Below are 22,440 nucleotides of genomic sequence, written 5' to 3'. Positions count from 1 at the left end.
TTGAGAGGAGGACCAATCATCTGGTACTCCCAGAAGCAGCGTCTAGTGGGTACCTCTACTGCAGAAGCCGAGTATCGAGCTGCGGTGTCTGTGATTGACGATGTGTGCTGGATAAAGAGAATAGCTGTTGAACTTGGAATTCTGGAAGGTGATCAGCCAATCAACCTGAAAGTCGACAACATGTCCGCAATACACATGCTACAGAATGCTAATGAAGGAAAGACAACCAGAGGAAAGAAACACATCGAAATACCCAGGAAGTACATTCAGCAACACATCGTCAACACAGTGACACTGCAACATGTTGAGAGCAGCCAACAGATTGCAGACATCCTGACGAAACCACTCAACAGAAGAACATTTGAGATGCTCCGCTGTAAGTTGATCAAGGAGGAGTGTTGAAGTTTGATCAACTGACAGCTGACTTTACCCAATCCCATCCCTATTATGTAGTTGACAAATGACATTAGCATCTTACTTCATTGTCAGGGAGCAAGCAAGTAAAACTGTATCCAAAGTTTTGTCTGAATTCTTATTAGTATTGTGAAATATTTAAATAATCGTCTTGTGAAAGTATTGTTAAATGATTCAAAAGGTGCCTTTTGAAAGACTGTTCAAATTAAACAAATATTTTCTTGCAACTCGGACTCAATTTATTTACAAGAACCCAAACCCACTCAATATACAACAAAAATATTAATTTTAGTCTTGATTATAAGACTGCAGTTTCCAATAAAATTAGCCTTTAGTTTTACAATTAACAAAGCGCAAGGACAAACTTTAAAATATTGTGGCATTAACGTCAAAAGATCCTGCTTCTCTCACGGTCAGCTATATGTAGCTTGCTCAAGAGTAGGAAATCCGAAAAATTTATGTATATATACTCCGGACAATAAAATGAAAAATGTTGTTTATAAACAAGTATTGTAAATAATGAGAAAACGTTTTCAATAAACTTTTTTTTTACTTTTTACGTCATAGTTTATTTTTTTATTTCGACTCTACCACGTCATCTCATATCAACTTCCGGGCGAAGCCGGGTTTTTTAGCTAGTCTTATATATACAATTCTCGTGTCGCGGTGTTTGTGGTTAAACTCCTCCGAAACGGCTTTCCCGATTCTCATGAAATTTTGTGTGCATATTGGGTAGGTCTGAAAATCGGACAACATCTATTTTTCACCCCCCTAAATGTTAAGGGTAATCCACCCCGAAATTATTTTTTTCAATTGTAGATATTTTTTTTTATTTTTTTATGATACAGCATTAGTAAATACATATAACCCTGAATTTTCAACCCTTTACAATCAACCCCCTATTTTAATTTGATTTCTTTGATTGTAATTTAAAATATATTCTCTACATTAATAAATATTAATTTATTACCCTACATAAATCATTCTTTTGAACACTTATAGTAGATAATTATTTTTATTGGACCTAACAAAATGTTACTTACAAATAATGTACATGGCAAAACAACGTTTAAAAATAAATAAAAAATAAAATAAAATACGTTTATTTTGGAACATAAGATCTTCTAGGTATCACTTATTCCACGTCAATCAATTCGAACTTGTAGGCATCCCTACTCATCGGCAAAGACAGAGGGTGTAGGCCGAGAGAAAAAGCCGGCGTAAAAAACTCTCGGTACTCTTTTAAAAAAGCAAATCATCAAACATATTTAAAACAAATATATCAAATTAATTAGAGGCAGCCTGCCCAGCACTAGTCCCAGGCCCCTTTATCAACTAGATAATCAATAACTTTATAGTAAGCCTTTTTACACAGCTTTTCTTTAATACATTTCTTAAATTTATTAAAAGGCAGAGATAAAAGAGCCTCTGGGATTTTATTAAAGAAGAGTATCCCTTTCCCCAAAAAAGAATTACTAACTTTACATAGTCTAGTACGGGGAAATTGCAGCCTGCGTTTGTTCCGAGTATTGACATTGTGCGTATGTTCTAATCTAGTATATTTATCACTATTTTTGTATACAAACATAATATTTTCATAAATATATTGCGAGGGAAAGGTAAGTATGTTAATTTCCTTGAATTTATCTCTGAGAGATTCCCTACATTTTAAATTATAGATTGCACGAATAGCCCTCTTCTGCAGAATGAAAACAGATTCGACATTAGCAGCGTGACCCCATAACAATAAGCCATAAGTCATTAAGCTGTGAAAGTAACTAAAATAAACAAGTTTAGCTGTATCGACATGAGTCAGTGAGCGAATTTTTTTAACCGCGTAAGCTGCAGAACTAAGTCTCTTCGCCAATCCGTTGATATGAGGGGACCACTGAAGTTTTGAATCCAAGGTGATCCCAAGAAATACAGTTGTATCATCCAGATTCAATTCCTCATTATTTATAATTGGTCTAGTATCCATAACCCTCGCATTTCTTGCACAAAATTTAATGCATTTCGTTTTTTTAGCATTAAGCAGAAGGTTATTCATACTAAACCAATGGACAATCGAAGAGAGAGCGTTGTTCACATCGTCAAAATTGGTTATTTGTCTTTTGATTTTAAAAATCAAGGACGTATCATCTGCAAACAAAACTATCTGATGTTTTTTCTCTACCATGAAAGGTAGATCATTTATATAAACAAGAAAGAGGAAAGGGCCAAGAATTGAGCCCTGTGGTACCCCCATATCCACTGCCGACCCAGAGGACCTCTTACCATTCACTTCGACCTTCTGAGTTCTACCATGTAGGTACGAAGTCAGAAGATTCAGTGCGGTATTCTTGATGCCATAGTGGCGGAGTTTCCCGATTAAGGTCTCGTGTTGGACACAATCAAATGCTTTAGATAAGTCGCAGAAAACACCTAAGGCGTCATGCGACTCCTCCCAAGCCTTAACTGTTTGCCGGGTCAGCTAGTAAAATATAACTGCAGATAGATACAAAGGTATCTGAATCATTAAATTGATTATTCCAGGTGGCCCCAAAGATGTCACTCCTTTCACTGGAAAAGTTCGACTGTAACGGTGAATCTACCTCAATGGGTGCACGATGGGAGCGATGGAAACGAGTACTATTCATTTACCTCGACGCGTCGAACATTGATAAAGACGTAAAGAAAAGGGCATCTCTTCTACATTTCGGCGGCCTAGACTTACATGAAGTATTTTACAATATTTCTGTGGCTAATGTCGAACCACCAAAGCAGAGCAAAGTGTACGAGAGACATTCAGGCTCCTTCAACAAGAAAGCTGATGAAAAATATGAAAAATTTGTTTTGAGACTGAGAAAACAAAATATCAGTTTGCCAACAGAGATAAAAACATTATCGACCAAATAACGGGAAAATGTTTCCTACCCGAGGAAAAGATATTACGGATTGGAGATTAAATTACATTAGAGCAAGTAATCACCGAGGCAAATACTCTTGAAGTTGTTAATAAACAATTAGAAAAGTTTAAAAACCCGCGCCTACGTCACCAGTCAGTCGTACACCGACTCCCGAACGGAGCGGTTGTGTATAGGACGATAATATAGGTGTTGTGGTGTTGGTGAGCCGTAAAACACTCCAAGAAGCTGGACATTACATGGCTCATGTTCGACACAGTCCCACAAATCCTCATGTTCCAAATATCCAAATGTATAGATAGGTTACAATTAGTTCACATGAAACTAAAACATTTTGTTAGTGTACTTATTTGAATTTATAAAACTTAATGTAATGAATAATTGATTAAAACCAAATGTATAGATAGGTTACAATTAGTTTACATGAAACTAAAACATTTTGTTAGTGTACTTATTTGAATTTATAAAACTTAATGTAATGAATAATTGATTAAAACCAAATGTATAGATAGGTTACAATTAGTTTACATGAAACTAAAACATTTTGTTAGTGTACTTATTTGAATTTATAAAACTTAATGTAATGAATAATTGATTAAAACCAAATGTATAGATAGGTTACAATTAGTTTACATGAAACTAAAACATTTTGTTAGTGTACTTATTTGAATTTATAAAACTTAATGTAATGAATAATTGATTAAAACCAAATGTATAGATAGGTTACAATTAGTTTACATGAAACTAAAACATTTTGTTAGTGTACTTATTTGAATTTATAAAACTTAATTTATTAAACGTCTCGTCTAGAAGTATATTGGAGTTTACTTTCGTTGTTGTCGATACCTATATGAACTAACATACGTTGTCTAATAACTTCTCATATTTTTTCCTTAAAAATATCTTTAAATTAATAATAATCCAGTGGCGCTACAACTCAGATTGCACCCGTTTTCGCCTTCTGACACATGGAATCGATTTTTTTATTTGACACATGCTAGCATTAACGATCTCTCTTTTGGCGTACGAACCGGTACATACATACATAGACAGGTACACAGCCGAATATCGAACCTGCGACCTCAGAGATGACAAAACGCACGCTAAAGCCTAATCTAAAGTTCTTAAATTATGATAAAAAAAATAATTATTTGATAAGCATGTTTTCAATACAGATAATCCAAAGGCTATATAGTTAAGAATAAACTTCCGGCCATGATGATATTAGCAGGAGAACAGCGGCAATTCTCACACTTACTACCCTAACTCAATTCACTTGTACATAGTTAGGCGTTCCTCACTTCGACCACAACGGCTTAACTACGGCAAGTGGATTATCTACTAGTTTACACTATGAATATGGCATTTCCGTAAAGCTAGTGGTGAAATTAATAGATATAATAAATGGAATTGAAGTAGATACAATACACTTTGAATATAATCACATCAATGCAGGTATAAGAAGAACAATGATTTGTTTTTACTACCGTAGTAAAGTAGTACCTACTTAAGTGATACAAACTATATTTTACATAAAAAAATTTATTGGTTATAAATATTGCGAAAAATAAAACACTAAATTAGTAAATTTTATACCTATGGCGAAGCACTCACCAAAAAATCCTGGATTATTAAAGATTGTACAGTAGCACAGTGGTAATTCCACACTCCGCTAGACCGCATTAAGAATATATTTTCCAGGACCAAATCGTAGAAAAATCGTAAAGGCCAAGACACATTCGGCGCCTATGAAGTTTCGACATATTCTATTCTGCCTGTTATATCGTACTCTTAGGGCCTGTTTCACAATGTCCGGATAAGTTCCAAATAAGCTATTTGTTACTTATTGGTAGGATAAATAGTATTTTTGCGTTTCACGACTGTCAGATAGCGCGATATACGTCATGAAATTCGAAGTATCTTATTTGGAATTTTTATCCTTCGAATAATTTATGTGTTGCATAGCTATTTGGCACTTTATCCATACATTGTGAAACAGGCCCTTAGTAAAATAAAAAATGAAGTCATGGTCGAGATCTCATATATTAATTGGGGAAAAAACATAATACATTCAATTTCCCAAAAGAAAAAAAATGGACATAATTTTATGAAAAGGAGGGCAACGGGCGGCCTAATCGCTTTCGAGCGATTTCTTCCAGGCAAACCACTGTGAGTAAAGGAAAAAAGAAATTACATAAGGTAGGCAAGAAGTGCAAAAATACATATTACAATTACAATAAGAAGGAAAAAAACATACTTAACAGGAACAAATAAATAAAAATAAACTAAACTGATACAGGATACATAAAAAAAAACAAAAAGTATGAAGTGCGCATGAATCATGAAAATTTAATTCAAGATCAATCTCACGTCAGTTAGTAGTTAGTACGCAAGTTAGGGATATGATATTAATAATATACTTACTAAATATACTTAGTTAAAATTAAAAACGATTTGAATCCGCAATCACTTTCTGGCTTGACATTTGGCGTTGCGTAGAGATGAGTATTTCTAGGTATTCTGCCTCAATTACTCGGTAATTAACTTAATTGTTCGGTATTAACTTGCAGCAGAGTTACGTCATCGGACGTCGAAGCAAACGAAAAGAAGGACGTCCACAAATGAGCGTTTTAAGACTATTTTGTTGCGCACTACTATGTGCAACCAACTGCCTAAGGAAGCAGTTCGGATTCAATGTGAGCGTTCTAGAGAGAGAGAGAAAAGAGCGTACTAATTCTTTATAGGCCGGAAATGCACTTGTGAGAGGGCGGCGGTAGCACTTCACATCAGCTGAGAATACAAAAAATTCATTCAATCTATCTAACCCTAGTTATATTAATATATATAAGTGATATGCAAAAACATACTTGAATAAAATAAATTGAGTTAGTCACATTGTACACGAAATTACGAAACCAGTAACAGTTAAAATATTTGGCTAATTTAAAATTAAGGCTTGAACAGTGCTCAAATCGGTCAACTAGCCCTAGTTTAAATTAAATTGTTGGAAGAACTGTCGCTCATATGCATTTGAAAAAAATATATATTGTGGGTTGAAGCCTACTGTATCGATTGATAAAACCAAAAAAGATAAAAGCAATACCAATTTCCCAAAAAAAAATTTACCATCGAACCGTAGATTAGACATAAATTACAAATTCGCTCCAAAACGGTTTATGCGATTTATTTTAATATTACACGTATTATTAGATATAGCATATATTATTATTTTGATAAAAAAAAAATTGTATTAATTCGTTTCCTGGGCATGGAAAGTAATAAAAGGTAAATAAACTCAAGCGCAATGGGCTTCCCTCCGCAATTTCACACCCGCGAGCCCTGCATGCGGCTTGTCTTCACTCTTCAGTCCACCTCAACGCTTTGCGACGGGAGGACTACGCTTGTGTGTCGAAGCCAATAATAATTAAATATTTGCGTATTTTAGTTTTTACCCGCGGATTTTTTAAGAAATGCCAAAATATAAAAAGAAATATCAATTGAGGCGAGGACATGAACTTCGGAAATTATTGTATGTTATAAGTATATGTATATAAGTACCAACCCAAACAAAACTCAAATTTAGAGTTGTCAAGTTTCAAGTGCAACTTGTACAACCAAGTAAAATAAGTTGCTGAACCTGATACCTGATGGAATCTGATAGTGGGTACTGGATCTCGAGGATGGTAAGCAGTAGACATACCGTCATTGAGCTCGTTGTAATCAGCTCAGCGAGACGATACTAGAAATGTGACTAAATGAACCTGATGATGGACTCCGAAGGTGGGTACTGGGTCTCGAGGATGGCAAGCAGTAAACATACCGTCATTGAGCTCGTTGTAATCAGCTCAGCGAGACGATACTAGAAATGTGACTATATGAACCTGATGATGGACTCCGAAGGTGGGTACAGAGTCTCGAGGATGATAAGCATTAGACATACCATCATTGAGCTCGTTGTAATCAGCTTAGCGAAACGATACTAGAAATGTGACTATATGAACCTGATGATGAACTCCGAAGGTGGGTACTGGATCTCGAGGATGGTAAGCAGTAGACATACCGTCATTGAGCTCGTTGTAATCAGCTTAGCGAAACGATACTAGAAATGTGACTATATGAACCTGATGATGGACTCCGAAGGTGGATACTGAGTCTCGAGGATGGTAAACAGTAGACATACCGTCATTGAGCTCGTTGTAATCAGCTCAGCGAGACGATACAAGAAATTTTACTATATTAACCTGATGATGAACTCCGAAGGTGGGTACTGGATCTCGAGGATGGTAAGCAGTAGACATACCGTCATTGAGCTCGTTGTAATCAGCTTAGCGAAACGATACTAGAAATGTGACTATATGAACCTGATGATGGACTCCGAAGGTGGATACTGAGTGTCGAGGATGGTAAACAGTAGACATACCGTCATTGAGCTCGTTGTAATCAGCTCAGCGAGACGATACAAGAAATTTTACTATATGAACCTGATAATGGTCTCCGAAGGTGGGGACCGGATCTCGAGGATGGTAAGCAGTAGACATGGCGTCATTGAGCTCGTTGTAATCAGCTCAGCAAGACGATACTAGAAATGTGACTATATGAACCTGATGATGAACTCCGAAGGTGGGTACTGGATCTCGAGGATGGTAAGCAGTAGACATACCGTCATTGAGCTCATTGTAATCAGCTTAGCGAAAAGATACTAGAAATGTGACTATATGAACCTGATGATGGACTCCGAAGGTGGATACTGAGTCTCGAGGATGGTAAACAGTAGACATACCGTCATTGAGCTCGTTGTAATCAGCTCAGCGAGACGATACAAGAAATTTTACTATATGAACCTGATAATGGTCTCCGAAGGTGTCTCGCTGAGCTGATTACAACGAGCTCAATGATGGTATGTCTACTGCTTACCATCCTCGAGATCCGGTACCCACCTTCGGAGTCCATTATCAGGTTCATATAACACATTTCTAGTATCGTCTCGCTAAGCTGATTACAACGAGCTCAATGACGGTATGTCTGCTGCTTACCATCCTCGAGACCCAGTATCCACTTTCGGAGTCTATCATCAGCTTCATATAATCACATTTTTAGTATCGTCTCGCTGAGCTGATTACAACGAGCTCAATGACGGTATGTCTACTGCTAACCATCCTCGAGATCCAGTACCCACCTTCGGAGTCCATCATCAGGTTCATATAGTCACATTTCTTGTATTGTCTCGCTGAGCTGATTACAACGAGCTCAATGACGGTATGTCTACTGCTTACCATCCTCGAGACCTAGTACCCACCTTCGGAGTCCATCATCAGGTTCATATAGTCACATTTCTTGTATCGTCTCGCTGAGCTGATTACAACGAGCTCAATGACGGTATGTCTGCTGCTTACCATCCTCGAGATCCACTACTCACCTTCGGAGTCCATCATCAGGTTCATATAGTCACATTTCTTGTATCGTCTCGCTGAGCTGATTACAACGAGCTCAATGACGGTATGTCTGCTGCTTACCATCCTCGAGATCCACTACTCACCTTCGGAGTCCATCATCAGGTTCATATAGTCACATTTCTAGTATCGTTTCGCTGAGCTGATTACAACGAGCTCAATGACGGTATGTCTACTGCTTACCATCCTCGAGATCCAGTACCAACCATCAGAGTCCATCGTCAGCTGATGATGATGACTCGGTTTCGGTATTTTAGCAATAATAATAATAATAATAGCCTTTATTCAGATAATCTACATTACATATTTTATACATTTAAACAAATTTTCATTTTAATCTAATTCAGGTGCATCTGTGTGCCCTTTTTTGGCAAAGGCCTCCTCCAAATCCCGCCATTCCTCTCTACACTGTGCCACTCTCTGCCATGTACCACCTGCCGTTTCTTTAATCTGGTCAATCCACCTTCTCAGTTGTCTCCCTCTTTTGCGCTTGCTGTACCTTGGGCACCAGTTAAGCAGTTTTTTGCTCCACTTTTCTGTACCTCTTGCGATGTGTCCCACCCATTTCCACTTTAGCTTCTTGATCGTTGTTGTAACATCTGTTACCTTAGTTATTTTCCTTAATACTGTATTCTTTATTTTGTCTCTTCTTGTTTTCCCTATCATACATCGTTCCATCGCTCTTTGACACACCTGTAGCTTTGTATACTGCGCTTTAGTAGGCGCCCAAGTTTGTGATCCATATGTTAGTACAGGTAGTACACAAGTATTGAAGACCTTTCTTTTAATTACCATGCTTGTTTTCTTATTTTTCATGACTTCTTTAAGCGCCCAAAAGCTCTTCCATGCTTTTGCTATTCTTGTGTCGATTTCTTTTGTTGTTGAATCGGTCATAGATATTGTCTGCCCGAGGTACAAGTACTCATCTACGTATTCTATAATATTGTTATTTAACAGTACTTTTTCCTTTCTGGAATTCGTCATTACTTTGGTTTTCTCGGTATTCATTTTCAGACCGACAAACCTACTTTCTGTGTCAAGGTCTGAGACCATCTTCTCCAGTTCATCGCGTGTTGAGGCAAATAGAATTAGGTCGTCTGCAAACCTTAAGTGGTTCAATCTTTCGCCGTTTATCATTAGTCCGTACTTATCCCAACTTAGTTTTTTGAAAATTTCCTCCAGAACAGCCGAAAACAGTTTAGGTGATAGAGGGTGTCCCTGTCGCACTCCCCGTTCAATATTTATAATCCCTCCTAATTTATCCATTTTTATTCTAGTTTTTCCATTTTTATATATATTCCTGATTATTTTTATATATTTATTGTTTATCCCCTGACTTTGCAAGGCTTGCCATATTTTTTCATGTTCCAGAGAGTCAAACGCCTTAGAATAATCAACAAAGCATAGGTAGATTGGGAGATTATATTCTTTGCTTTTTTCTAAGATTTTAGCAATACTGACATTAAAAAGTTTTAACCTCAGAACGAATTAAACATGTAAAAAAATCATGTATGTACTAGTTAAATAATTGGCAGCCACCATTTTTTCTAGACCAATATTTATTTATAAATTTTTATATTTAGCTAATAATTGGTTTCGTATTCACGTAGTTTTGTTAGACTATTCACTATTTTGTTAGACTAGATGGCGTTAGTAAATTATTGTTTGTAGTAGAGGTCAAATCCTCAAAGTCATCGGCGTATGTTAGAGTCTTAAAAATCGCTTAGTTGTGGAACGACGGACGTCAAGGTGATACGGATGGTATTTTGTATTTCTGCCTTGACGTCCGATGATGAAACTCAGCTGCGGGTATTAGTCCGAACAACTTTTGTTTGGATTGTTTCAATCATAATATATGATTACGAATACATACTTATCAACATCTATACCACAGTGTGATAAAACGACAATAATATCAACGCCTTGTTGAGTCAATTTCTCAGCTTCAGCTTTTACTGTTTCTACTTCGTCTTTAAATTTAAGTTATCCGGTCATAGCTAATTCCTGAAACAATATTTTAATTACAAACATGTCTTTACCATGAACCCCAAAATTCACATTTAATTTGAATTACAGCAGAACAACCTTCTACTTTCCTCAAAAATATTTAAAGGATTTTGTCTACCCCTATAATGTGTTATGGGCTTATTCTATACTCGTTACAAAGACCAATTAGAGTTTGAAACCCCGACCGTGTTTTGTGTATTGAAGAGTAATCTGATTCTACTTCTGAATCTACTTTTGCGAAATCTATTTTAGGCTTTCCCTTAAACCATAACAGCTCCTTGACAAAGTACATTATATAGAAAATAATATACTTATAGACTACACTTAAATATACTTACATTAGTACTTGAAATAATAACGCCAATGATACCAATCTTTCTTCCACTCTTCTGCACTACAATACTTGGCTTATATAAGCCCTGAATACTGGGCTCTTCATCATCTTTTATGTTAGCTGTTACCACTTCATGTTCAAGGTTTTGGAGGTAAGGAACCAGTTCCGTAACTCCATGATCGAATTCATGGTTTCCTAGTACCTATAGGAATAATAGTAGGTAATATATGTTTGCCTTTGAGCAACCAACATAATTTCAGATATTTGTATTATAAAGTTTGTTATTGTAGTTTACTGATTTTTTAAAGTATTTCTGATATAAAATGCGGTATTCAGTGGATTACCTATCTACCTCCTATTCTACTTAATATATAGACACACCGATTAGGTTGTAATAATTTGATTGTATGTAATTAATATCAGCTCATGTTGGCATGCTGATAAAATCTTAACTATGTTACCTTCGAGATCTCTTTATTACTCAAAAACCGACTAGAACCATCGCTAGTACAGCGATTGTCATTCAGATATTTGTATGCCTGATAACTTAAGCCTGATGAGTGTAAAAATCGCTATCGCTATTTAGCAATTTTGGGTTAATACTTGTGGAAATTATTAGGTACATACATGAGCATCATGATACACCATATTCATAAAGTCTTTCGACACGTTCCACTTCAAAAGATTGAACCAGATGGTACCTTGGAAGGTATCACCACCGTTTAGCACCAGGGTGTTGTTCTATTTTTGCACTGATTCCCGGATCTTTGTCGCCAGTCTGGCGAAGCCCCCAATGCATGGTCCTGCTGCTGGGTCACAAATCCTACCCGATTGACTTCTCTCAACGAACCTTGAAACACACAAGAATGTTGTGTAAGGATGTTACGTGAAAAAAAATCATCATCATTCCTAGGTAGATCGATTTATCGCCCCCGAAACCCCCCGTATGCTATTTTCATGAAAATCGTTTTATGATTCCAATTATATATATTTAATTATTATCTATACAATAATTGCTCGTTTAAAGATATAAGATATATAAATTCTGAAACGTATTAAAACATAACGTCTGAAAACTTACCTCGCATGAAAATCATTGTAATGTACAATATTTAATTTATAATCCTGTCCACTCACACAAATAACTAAACCTAAGAGAATTAAAACCAGCATTTTTTCGTAATCCACAACGATTAGTGTGAAATACGGTTGCTTGTGTTGTTATCTTATATGAAGCATCCATTTGATAAGATAAAATTATATTTAATATAATTTATGTTGATAATATAGGGACGTCAGAACTATAATTAAGATTTTCACAATTTTACTTTACCATTTTCTCAACTTCATACGGCTACGTGTTGCATACTAGGGGCACGTTCACATGACAAGCGTTCAATGCGCGCTTTGATAACGCGCGTTTACACAACTATATACATTTTTTTTTAACCATACACATGCACGAGTCAATAAAGCGCGCAATGAACGCTCCGTTAGCGCTCGCGCGCTTTGAGATCGTGTGTGTCTCCGTTCCCAAACATTTATCAGTGACTAGCAGACTCGGCCAAGCGTTGCTGTGGCTAAGGTTTTTGTTATATTACATAGTAGTAAATTAATCAAGGGAAACCGTAGGAGAACTTATGTGAAACCTAAACCAAACTAAACTACCTTTAACTCAGCGCCATCTGTTAGAATTGTATCAAATAATAAACAAATGTTAATGTTATCGTAATTTTAGTAAGGATGCCTATTTTTTTTGAAAATGAAATATAGCCTATGTCACTCAGGAATGATGTAGCTTTCCAACAGTGAAAGAATTTTTCAAATCTGCCAAGTAGTTTCGGAGCCTATTCAATTCATACAAACAAACAAAAAATCAAACCTTTCCTCTTTATAATATTATATATTAGTATAGAAGTAGAGAACTGCCCTACAATATAAACAAACTTGACAAGTAGTTCCGATATGAACTTAAAGATATGGGCTTGGGTAAAACTCATCCTCATATGCTGTGAAGGAGATAACATTCAATAATAACATGAACTTTAAAATGAATTTACAGTTTTATTCACTTTAAACGTAGAATATTGAATGAGAAAAACTCAGTTGAGTCCTGATGGGAACAATTGAGCACAAATATAAAAATCGAGATTACTAATATAAGGTGATAAAAAATACACAAACATTACGTTACACATGACCCTAATAATATTAGATATCCATTTATAATTTTTCCCGATGATTTCTTGCACTAATTTTTATTTAAAAAAAATAAAATAAATAGCTTACCTGTACAGTTCAAATCACGAACGGGCACTGGTCGCAACTTGTCAAAAAGCGCTAGAATATGCTAACAGATGGGGTTACTAGTACTAAATTGTGTAGTTTATAAGTGAACAAATGAATACAACAGTTTTCAACCGGAAAGCTTAAGAGTTTAATATTTATTTTTTTAATTATATCTTATGTCTACAATTGTGCACGCCAGTTTTGAAAGGGTTAATAAAATAATCAAAAGATAATTTGTTTTAATTTAGTTTAAATATTGTTTGTAATATAAACATTTTTATACATTACCAATTTTTAAACTTCTATTTAGCAATGTTTTAGTTTGATTTACATTATTAAGAAATTGAAAAAAATAATACCTAATTAAATAAAAAAATGCTGACTTTGGGGGGGGGGGGTATTAAAATATCCGAATTAAATCGACAGTAAATTAATATATAATATGAAACTCAATAAGTTCGTATCAGAACGAATTAAAATAATCGTGATATATTTTAAGCCGTTATCTCAATGTTTCAAAATGTGTTACAAATTCCATCCATTATCGGATAAATGATCATTATGCATTAATAATCGCGTAATAGTTTATTTTGGAGCGTGACAAAATTATTATGTACTTCAAAATGTATGCGTTTTAAACAGTTTGTATGCAAATTAAGAAAATATAACCAGGCTTCTGTTTCAGATAAAGGTTGGCCTAGTGGCTTCAGCGTGCAACTCTCATTCCATAGGTCGAAGGTTCGATCTCCGGGTGTGCACCAAAGGATTTTCTGTGAACATTCGTTCGTACGGTGTAGGAAAACATCGTGTTAAGCTGGCATATTCTATACGTAATTTTCTAAATCATATAATAGTTCTTCGATGTACAAATAAGATTTATGCGTATTCAATAAGGATTATAATATTTGCTGTCCCCAGTAAGGTCTGCAATACCCAAACCATTTATAGGAAATGAATGGATTTTTATTTGCTACACCAACATTAATACCTCCGATCAGAAAACGATTTCCGCAACCGCTTCGCTTGGGAATGGTAGAACATGGATGATGACATCTACAGCTTTGCCAAAATCGTAGTTTTACTTCACAACCAACATTGGTCGTAGATATCTATATATAACTATCTAGTTATAAAAGGAAGGTCATGTGTATTTTTTTATAGAACAGGGGGCAAACGGGCAGGAGGCTCACCTGATGTTAAGTGATACCGCCGCCCATGGACAGTCTCAATTCCAGAGGGCTCGCGAGTGCGTTGCCGGCCTTTTAAGAATTGGTACGCTATATATACCAAGCTACTATGTGAATAAACTATATTACATACTATCCCAGTGTGTAGTTTGAATTAAGTGTGCCACGCCCATTATTACCATGTAGGCAGTATAGTACCTGGTCGTATAATGCAGTCTTTCACAGGATATTTACATTACTTACAAGTATCGTCACACTTAAAATGCAATAAAATTATACTATTATAATTTTAAAAAATCACTAGTGGACATTGCACTGTGTATACGATTAATTATAGATTATAGAAATAAACTTTCAACCATTCGATTGAGTTTTTACAGAATTTCATTAACTGTAAAAGAATTATTAATATCATTGTTATCTTTATTGGATATTTTTGTTATTAATGGCTTTGAATCTCTTCGAATCAATCGTGACAGGGACAAGAAAAAGATGACGCGTAACGGAAAATGTGACGGTATTTTTTTTTCCAACGCCGATAAAGAAGTTTTACTTCAAAAATTATATATTACATATACGCATATGTACACGCGTTAGAAGCTATACTTTTTTGGCGTAAGTAACCGTTAAAAAAAATAATGTTGGCCATAGTTAACTTCAGGGTATCGGTTTTTTTTGTGACGGAGTGCGCGCGAATCGTAAAACTTTTCTGTCATCTTTTTTTCTTAGCGCGCTCAAAGAAGTATAACTTCAAAAAAAAACGAAGAAGCAAGGAGAAAGGTTTCTTAAAAAACGTCTTAAATTGAAACGTCTTACCATCGCTTGGTGATCTAAGTCCTTTTCCATGAATCAACACTATCGAACATAATAACAATATTTTGCTAGGCATTATTTGAGCTGCTCATATTCATGGCTTACAGCCAGAATACTAAATCACAGCCAACTCGAACATTTTGAATGTAATTTTATTGAATGTGACAACATTAGCGTCCAATGCCCAACATATTAGTTTAGAAATTAGCTCTGATGAAATGTATGTTTTATCACATTGCTATTCAATAGTTTGTTATTTCTTGCGTAAAATAAACTGGACTATAACCAAAACGAAAAGACTAAAAATTAAAAAAAAATTAAACTACTTAAATAGGCATATCTGTTTATGTCTCATACTGACAAATTGTATATATTCTATGATAAAAAGAGGCAGAGTGCTTTAGTTCAACCGATAGTGTTTTGTGCGTAAAAATTAGAAGAACAGCTAAGAGTTTGTTAGTTTTAAGAAGAAAAGTATTTTATGTGTTTAAAATACATCCTCAAATGTGTTATATAGTCAGAAAAACTCAAAACAGTAGAATTTGAGCAAAAGAAATAGTAATTTTGAATTAAATTTAAATGTCAGTGGCAACATCCCCAATATGCATTGTCTATTTTCTTACCGTTCTGTTGTCATGTTTCTATATAATTATTAATTATCTGTAAAACTTTTGTAGTATACATCTTATACTGGTTTTTGGCGGGAACTCCAAATGTGGCGGTCGATTTAATTTTTTAAAATTGTTTTTCGTTAAAATATCCTGTGTAAATAATACTAAAACTTATTTTAATCAGTGTAAATAATTGTACATTTTGTTAATTACTAAAATGAATGAACCAGAGGACCCAGGTGGAACCCTGAAACGACCCAAAATTGCTCGTAAAAGAGGCGCGAAGGAATGTGGACCTGAAATAGGCGGCGGTGAGGATGACTTTATTCCGTTTTTTAAGCCAGGTTATCTGAGACTTTATCCTGAACATTGTACTAATACCGACTTCAAAGTTTTTGTTGAAAGCCAGGACCAACAGGTTAAACTTGGAAATAAAAGCCCAGTTTACTTAAATAATATTTTTACTTCGGAGGTGAAAGGTGTGGTAGTGTTACATAGAGTAAATGCCAACAAAATTGCGGTTGTTTTTAAACAATACAACACTGCAAATAATTTCATCACAAATACGGACTTTTTAACAAAGCACAACTTAAAGGCACATATTCCAGCAGCGCAGATAGAAAAAACTAGAATCATTCTATATGTGCCTATCAGCATTTCGAACAAGGAATTGTATACGAAACTGTCTTCGATTTATGAAATTATTTCAGTGAGAAGATTTACGAAGAAGGTCGGTCAAAGTACTGTAGGTCTCGAGACTGTCAGTATAACTTTCTTGTCAAATGTTCTGCCCGACAGCATCCAATATGATCTATTTTCGTTCAGGGTGTTTGAATATGTCCCGCCCTTGCAGCAATGCTTCCGGTGCTTCAAGTTCAACCATCCTGCAAAAATTTGTAATGGTAAACAACGATGCTCGATATGTGCTGGGGAGCATAATTTCAGAGATTGTGATAAAAAAGAGAACTTATGTTGTGTTAATTGCAGTGGCCCTCACTTGGCCATATCCAAATCTTGCCCAATAAAAATGAAAAAAATACTTGAAAAAAAGGGTAACATTACTTATGCCTCTGTGGCTAATACAATTACATCAACTGATTTTCCGTCTTTACCTGCACAGTCGAGCAACGTTGTTAAGACTCTACCATCAATAAGCCAAAATGTACATAAATATAAAAATAAAAAAATTGTAAGTAATGTAAATAAAACAATGCCTGAACCCGACTTGAATCAAGCACAACTCAAGTCTGAAATTGTAAATAATAAGAATATTCTGATGGCGATGGTTCAAACATTAGTTGAATTGGGTAATAAATCAGACAATGAGCCCATGACTACTCTGGTTATTAAAGACTTACTTTTAAAAAATCTGTCACATTAATGGATAGTAAAGTACAAAACATACAGCAGTTATGTATAGCTCAGTACAATATTCAAAGCATACATGGGAAAAAACCGGTATTGTCTAAATTCTTAGCTGAGCAAAATGTTGATATCTGTCTACTCAATGAAACCTGGCTGAAAGATACTCAGCATTTTAAAATTTCTGGATATAATTCCCACTATCATAATGCCCAAAACAAGCATGGTGGAGTAGCAATTTTGATCAAACCATATTTTAAATATAACATTATTCAGACCAGATTTTACCAAGAAATTCAGACTATAGCATTATCATTATATGTAAGTGGTAATCACTTAACGATTTTATGTGTATACTGTCCTCCCTCGAATGGTAGCTTCAAAATAAATAAATTGCGTGATATAATTAGAGATTTGCCTAAGCCAATATATGTGGCTGGTGATTTCAATGCACATCATGTGGCATTTGGGTGTATGACCACGAAAAGTCGGGGTCATCAGTTATACGATTTAATTGATGAATTTGATCTATGTGTCCTTAACAATGGTAGCTTCACTACTATTAATTATCCTAACCGTAATCCATCAGCTATTGATGTCAGCTTTTGTAGTGCTCCAATCACCCCACTATGCGAATGGTGGGTGCACGATGATTGTATGGGGAGCTATCATTTTCCTACACTTACTCGTGTTTTATTGTCCGTTGATAGATACCAAATTAATCCTCCCATTGAAAAATTCTTATACAACAAGACAGACTGGGCAAAATACAATGAGCTATCTATAATTGCGTTTTCTAATTTTGTAGTTAATAATGAGAATCCATTACAGTCATATGACGAATTTATCGAAAGGCTTGATACACTTAAGAGGGATACTGTGCCAAAGTTTGTCAAAGCTAATAACTATCGTTGCAAACCTCCAGCGCCTTGGTGGAATGACACATGTGAACAGAGTGTTATTAAAACTTATTCAGCTTTAAAACAGTACAGAAGTGATCCAACCATTGATAATTACATTAATTACAAAAGACTTGATGCTGTTAAGAAAAAGACAATTTCAGAACATAAACGCAATGGTTGGGCAAATATCTGTAATACGTTTAACAGAACTACACCGATTAGTATTATTTGGAAATACATCAAGTTATTTAAACGAATGAAATGCAATAATAGAACATATAAAGACGAATTTGTTGTCCCTCTTTTAGATAAATTATCTCAAAATGAATGTAGGGTTATTGATAATCTAGAAAGTTATTTTCAAATTAATAATAGCCTTCAGAAGTCCAGTTTTCTCATAGAACCCTTTACTTGGAGTGAGTTTTGTACAAGTTTACAATCCAGACGAAACACAACCCCTGGTTTAGATGACTGTCCATACATTTTGATCAAAAATCTAAATAAGTCCGTTCAAAAGAAACTTTTAGCTAATCTTAATGCTCTTTGGCACTTTAAAAAAATTCCAGAATCTTGGAAAACACAGTGTGTAATACCTATACTTAAGCCTGACAAACCACCTGAAGAACCTAACTCTTATCGTCCCATATCATTGTCATCTTGTGTTGGAAAGCTTAATGAAAACATGATAAAGATGCGCCTTGAGTGTTATGTAGAGGCGAATAACATCATTCCACATGTTCAATATGGCTTCCGGAGAGGGCGAAGTTGTGCTGACAGCTTCATCTCTCTCTTGTCAGATCTGAAATATGCCAATAATAATAATAAGTCCAGTGTTTGTGTTTTTCTGGATGTTCAAGGTGCGTTTGATAATGTAGACCCTGGCATTTTGGTTCAAGTTCTTTCTGACATTGGTATACCAGGCATACTTTGCCAGTGGTTATTTAATTTTTTAACAGATAGAACTTTGTATATAAGGCATAATAATAATCTTCATGGTCCCAGAAGTGTCTCTAAGGGTACTATGCAGGGAGCTACATTATCTCCATTGCTGTACAATATATATACTAGTCAAATACTTAATTTTGTAAATATAGAAGGTGTAAATATTTTACAATTTGCGGATGACCTAGTATTATATTGTACAGACCATAATGTAAATAGTATAAATAATGCTTTAGGTCAATTGTACATATATTATAATGACAGGTTGGCTCTACAATAAAAGCAAGACCATGATTTTTAGTAAAGATTTTCCCTCTAATGGTATACTTTACAATAATCATCCAATTTCAGTTGTATCTAATCATCAATTCCTGGGTGTTATCATTGATAACAAACTTCGTTTTGATATGCACATCAATCACATTATAACTAACTCTCTTAAGGGCTTAAATATTATAAGATGTTTAGCTGGTGTGAACTGGGGTGCAGACCCCAAAGTTTTAAGTATGTTATATAAGTCTATAGTCAGAAGCCACTTTGACTACAGTTGTTTAGCCTACTCAAATAGTAGTTGTATAAAAAAACTAGACATAATTCAAAACAAAGCTCTGCGAATAATTTCTGGGGCTATGTGTTCAACTCCCATACGAGCTATAGAAGTTGAAACCAAAATAATGCCACTTTGTCTTAGAAGACTTCTGCTAATAGAGAGATATTTACTAAAGCTGTTATCTGGTAATGATAATGTTCTCAAAAAAATAGTACCTTTTCCTGTACAATGCTCGGCCCAGCTGACTTCAGGAGGTGAGCTCTTACGAGGTTATTTCCCAGTTCTCCCTCTCATTGTACTGCAAATGAATGAAGATTTTAAAAAAGTTATTAAACAATCAAAGTGGACATGCTACTCATACTCATATTCCTGTATAATATTTGAGATCAATATTGTTACTAAAAAAATTTTTAACAATTGTGAATTATTAAGTTTTCTTTCTGAAAATAATTACTATACTTTGTATACAGATGGTAGTAAAAGTGAGCTCTTTGTTGAGTGCTGTTTATGATCCCCAATACAAGTTTGGTCAAAGTTTTCTTCTGGACCCTAAATGCAGTGTTTTCACTGCAGAGGTATATGCGGTCCTCGAGGCCTTGAAGAGGATCGCACATATAAATAGTTTTAATAATTTCTTAATTTTAACAGACAGTATAAGTATAGTCCAAAGTTTAACCAATCTTAGATTTGACTATAGAAAAAACTATATTTTGTATAATGTTAAAAATTTGTTATTTAGTTATGAACAAAAAGGTATACAGGTCTCTTTCATGTGGATTCCATCACATAGGGGCATAACAGGAAATGAGATAGTAGATAAAATTGCACGTGATGGAATCAACATGTTGGATGTTAGCTCCATAGTAAAAGTACCTTTGACCGACTGTTATCAATCTATTAACAACCAGGTTAACAGTTTATGGATCGAATTTTGAAAACAAGACCAAGAACAGAAAGGTACTTAAATGGTATGGAAATATTCAAGCAAATCTACCTGTGGCACCATGGTATAACAAACTGAAAATGGCCAGTCGCGACTTTATTACGACTATAAACAGATTGCGTTTTGGTCACTCCACCGTCCCGGCCCACCTGGCTAGGTTGGGCATAGTGGCGAGCAGCCACTGCACCTTCTGCAATAATCCTGTTGGTGATATCGAACATTTCATATTTGTATGCGAGTGCTTTTCTTTTGACAGATTGATTCTTGTAAGTGAAATTAATGACATAGAGAAAAATCAAGTGATAGTGCAAGATCCCTCCCGCCGCCTGAGTGATATGTTAAAAAATAGATCTTATTACGTGCCTCTATATAAATTTATCAAAAATACAGTGGGAAAATTATAATAAACCAAATAAAACTACTCAAGACTTGGCCTAAAGATACCAGGCCATAAACTCCAAAAAAAAAAAAAAAAAACATAATCTTTTTTTTTAATGTTAAATAATTTAAACATATTATCCTTATACATTGACTGTGTTCCAATGAAATACCTATAGCTCTGATACGATAGCCACATAGCGAACTAGTGTGTTGTTTTTGGGTTTTAATTGTAATTTGTTTTTTGTTTTGTTTATATATTATTATTACTATATAACTAATTATATTTCACCCGCCGGTGCACTCCAAAAAGAACCAATTTTATATTTAACTAATTTATTATAATTACAAATTAATAGAGTGATCTCAAGCGCGGTGCTTACAAGAATGAATTCTTAAAACTAAGTACTATATCTAGCGTCGCCGGTGGCGTCCTTCGTCAGCAGAAATCCTATATTGTTAGGTGCAGGGCTGGCACATAACTAACTATTCCCTTTTATGTTCTTATAGTTACATAGGTTTAGTTGTGTGTGTGATTTGTTCTTGGATATAGCCATATCTCATTGTGTGTTGGTTATATCTTTTGTGAATTCAAGGATTGCAATAGTGATAACTCTGATGTCTTATCTCTGGAATCGTCCGATTGTGACTCCTTCCATAGTATAGACTCTTCCACGCCTCCCCTACCTGATTCCTTATCCTCTATTTTCCAAAACTTGTCTAAGCACTTTAACGTTATACACATTAACTCTCAAAGTGTTCCAGCTCATCACACAGATCTGCTCGCGTTGGCTTCTAAAGACATCCATGCCATACTTCTTTCTGAAACATGGTTCAATCCTTCCCTCTCCTCTGTTACTTACTATCTTCCTGGTTACAATTTAGTTAGAAATTACCGAATCAGCATGCGAGGAGGTGCTGTAGCAATTTATTTGCGTTCTCACATCCCCTTTTCCATCATTAACTCATCGCCACAGCCTCCACCTAGCAATGCAGCCGAGCACCTCCTTATAGAAGTTCTTCTCTTCAATTGTAAGCTTCTCTTGGGAGTCTTCTATTCCCTGTCATCATCGGTGGACTACTTTGCTTCCTTTGAAGACGCAAGTGATCAATTTTCTCCCTTATATAAAAACACAATAATCATGGGTGACTTTAACACATGCCTGCTGAAAAATGATTCTCGCTCCAGACGGCTTATTTCTTTGACTCACAACAAAACTTGCATCTCAATGCTACGCATAAAATCCCCGGTCTTACTCCGTCACTTTTAGATCTTATTTTTGTTTCTTCTGCTCACCTTGTGGCTACGTATGGGCAACAAAGTGCCTTTTTAATGATAATTCAGATTAGCCAAG

At 35.2% G+C, this 22,440-nt stretch overlaps 1 protein-coding gene and 1 long non-coding RNA gene across 2 annotated transcripts; one reads left to right on the top strand and one right to left on the bottom strand.

Annotated features, from left to right (window-relative positions):
* Window positions 1–10,622: 10,622 nt before the first annotated feature.
* Window positions 10,623–12,338, bottom strand: LOC123690488. Its single transcript, XR_006751110.1, has 4 exons — window positions 12,190–12,338; window positions 11,736–11,958; window positions 11,113–11,310; window positions 10,623–10,771 (listed from the first exon to the last, which is right to left on the bottom strand). It is a non-coding gene; the product is annotated as an uncharacterized LOC123690488 (long non-coding RNA).
* Window positions 12,339–16,208: 3,870 nt separating this feature from the next.
* Window positions 16,209–17,389, top strand: LOC111003092. Its single transcript, XM_022273456.2, has one exon. The coding sequence runs from the start codon at window positions 16,226–16,228 to the stop codon at window positions 17,387–17,389; it is 1,164 nt and encodes a 387-aa protein (XP_022129148.2). The 5' UTR covers window positions 16,209–16,225.
* Window positions 17,390–22,440: the final 5,051 nt, after the last annotated feature.

The sequence above is a fragment of the Pieris rapae genome, chromosome W (genome assembly GCF_905147795.1).
Source record: "Pieris rapae chromosome W, ilPieRapa1.1, whole genome shotgun sequence".
Classification (NCBI taxonomy): domain Eukaryota; kingdom Metazoa; phylum Arthropoda; class Insecta; order Lepidoptera; family Pieridae; genus Pieris; species Pieris rapae.
This window is presented reverse-complemented; position numbering and strand designations above follow the sequence as displayed.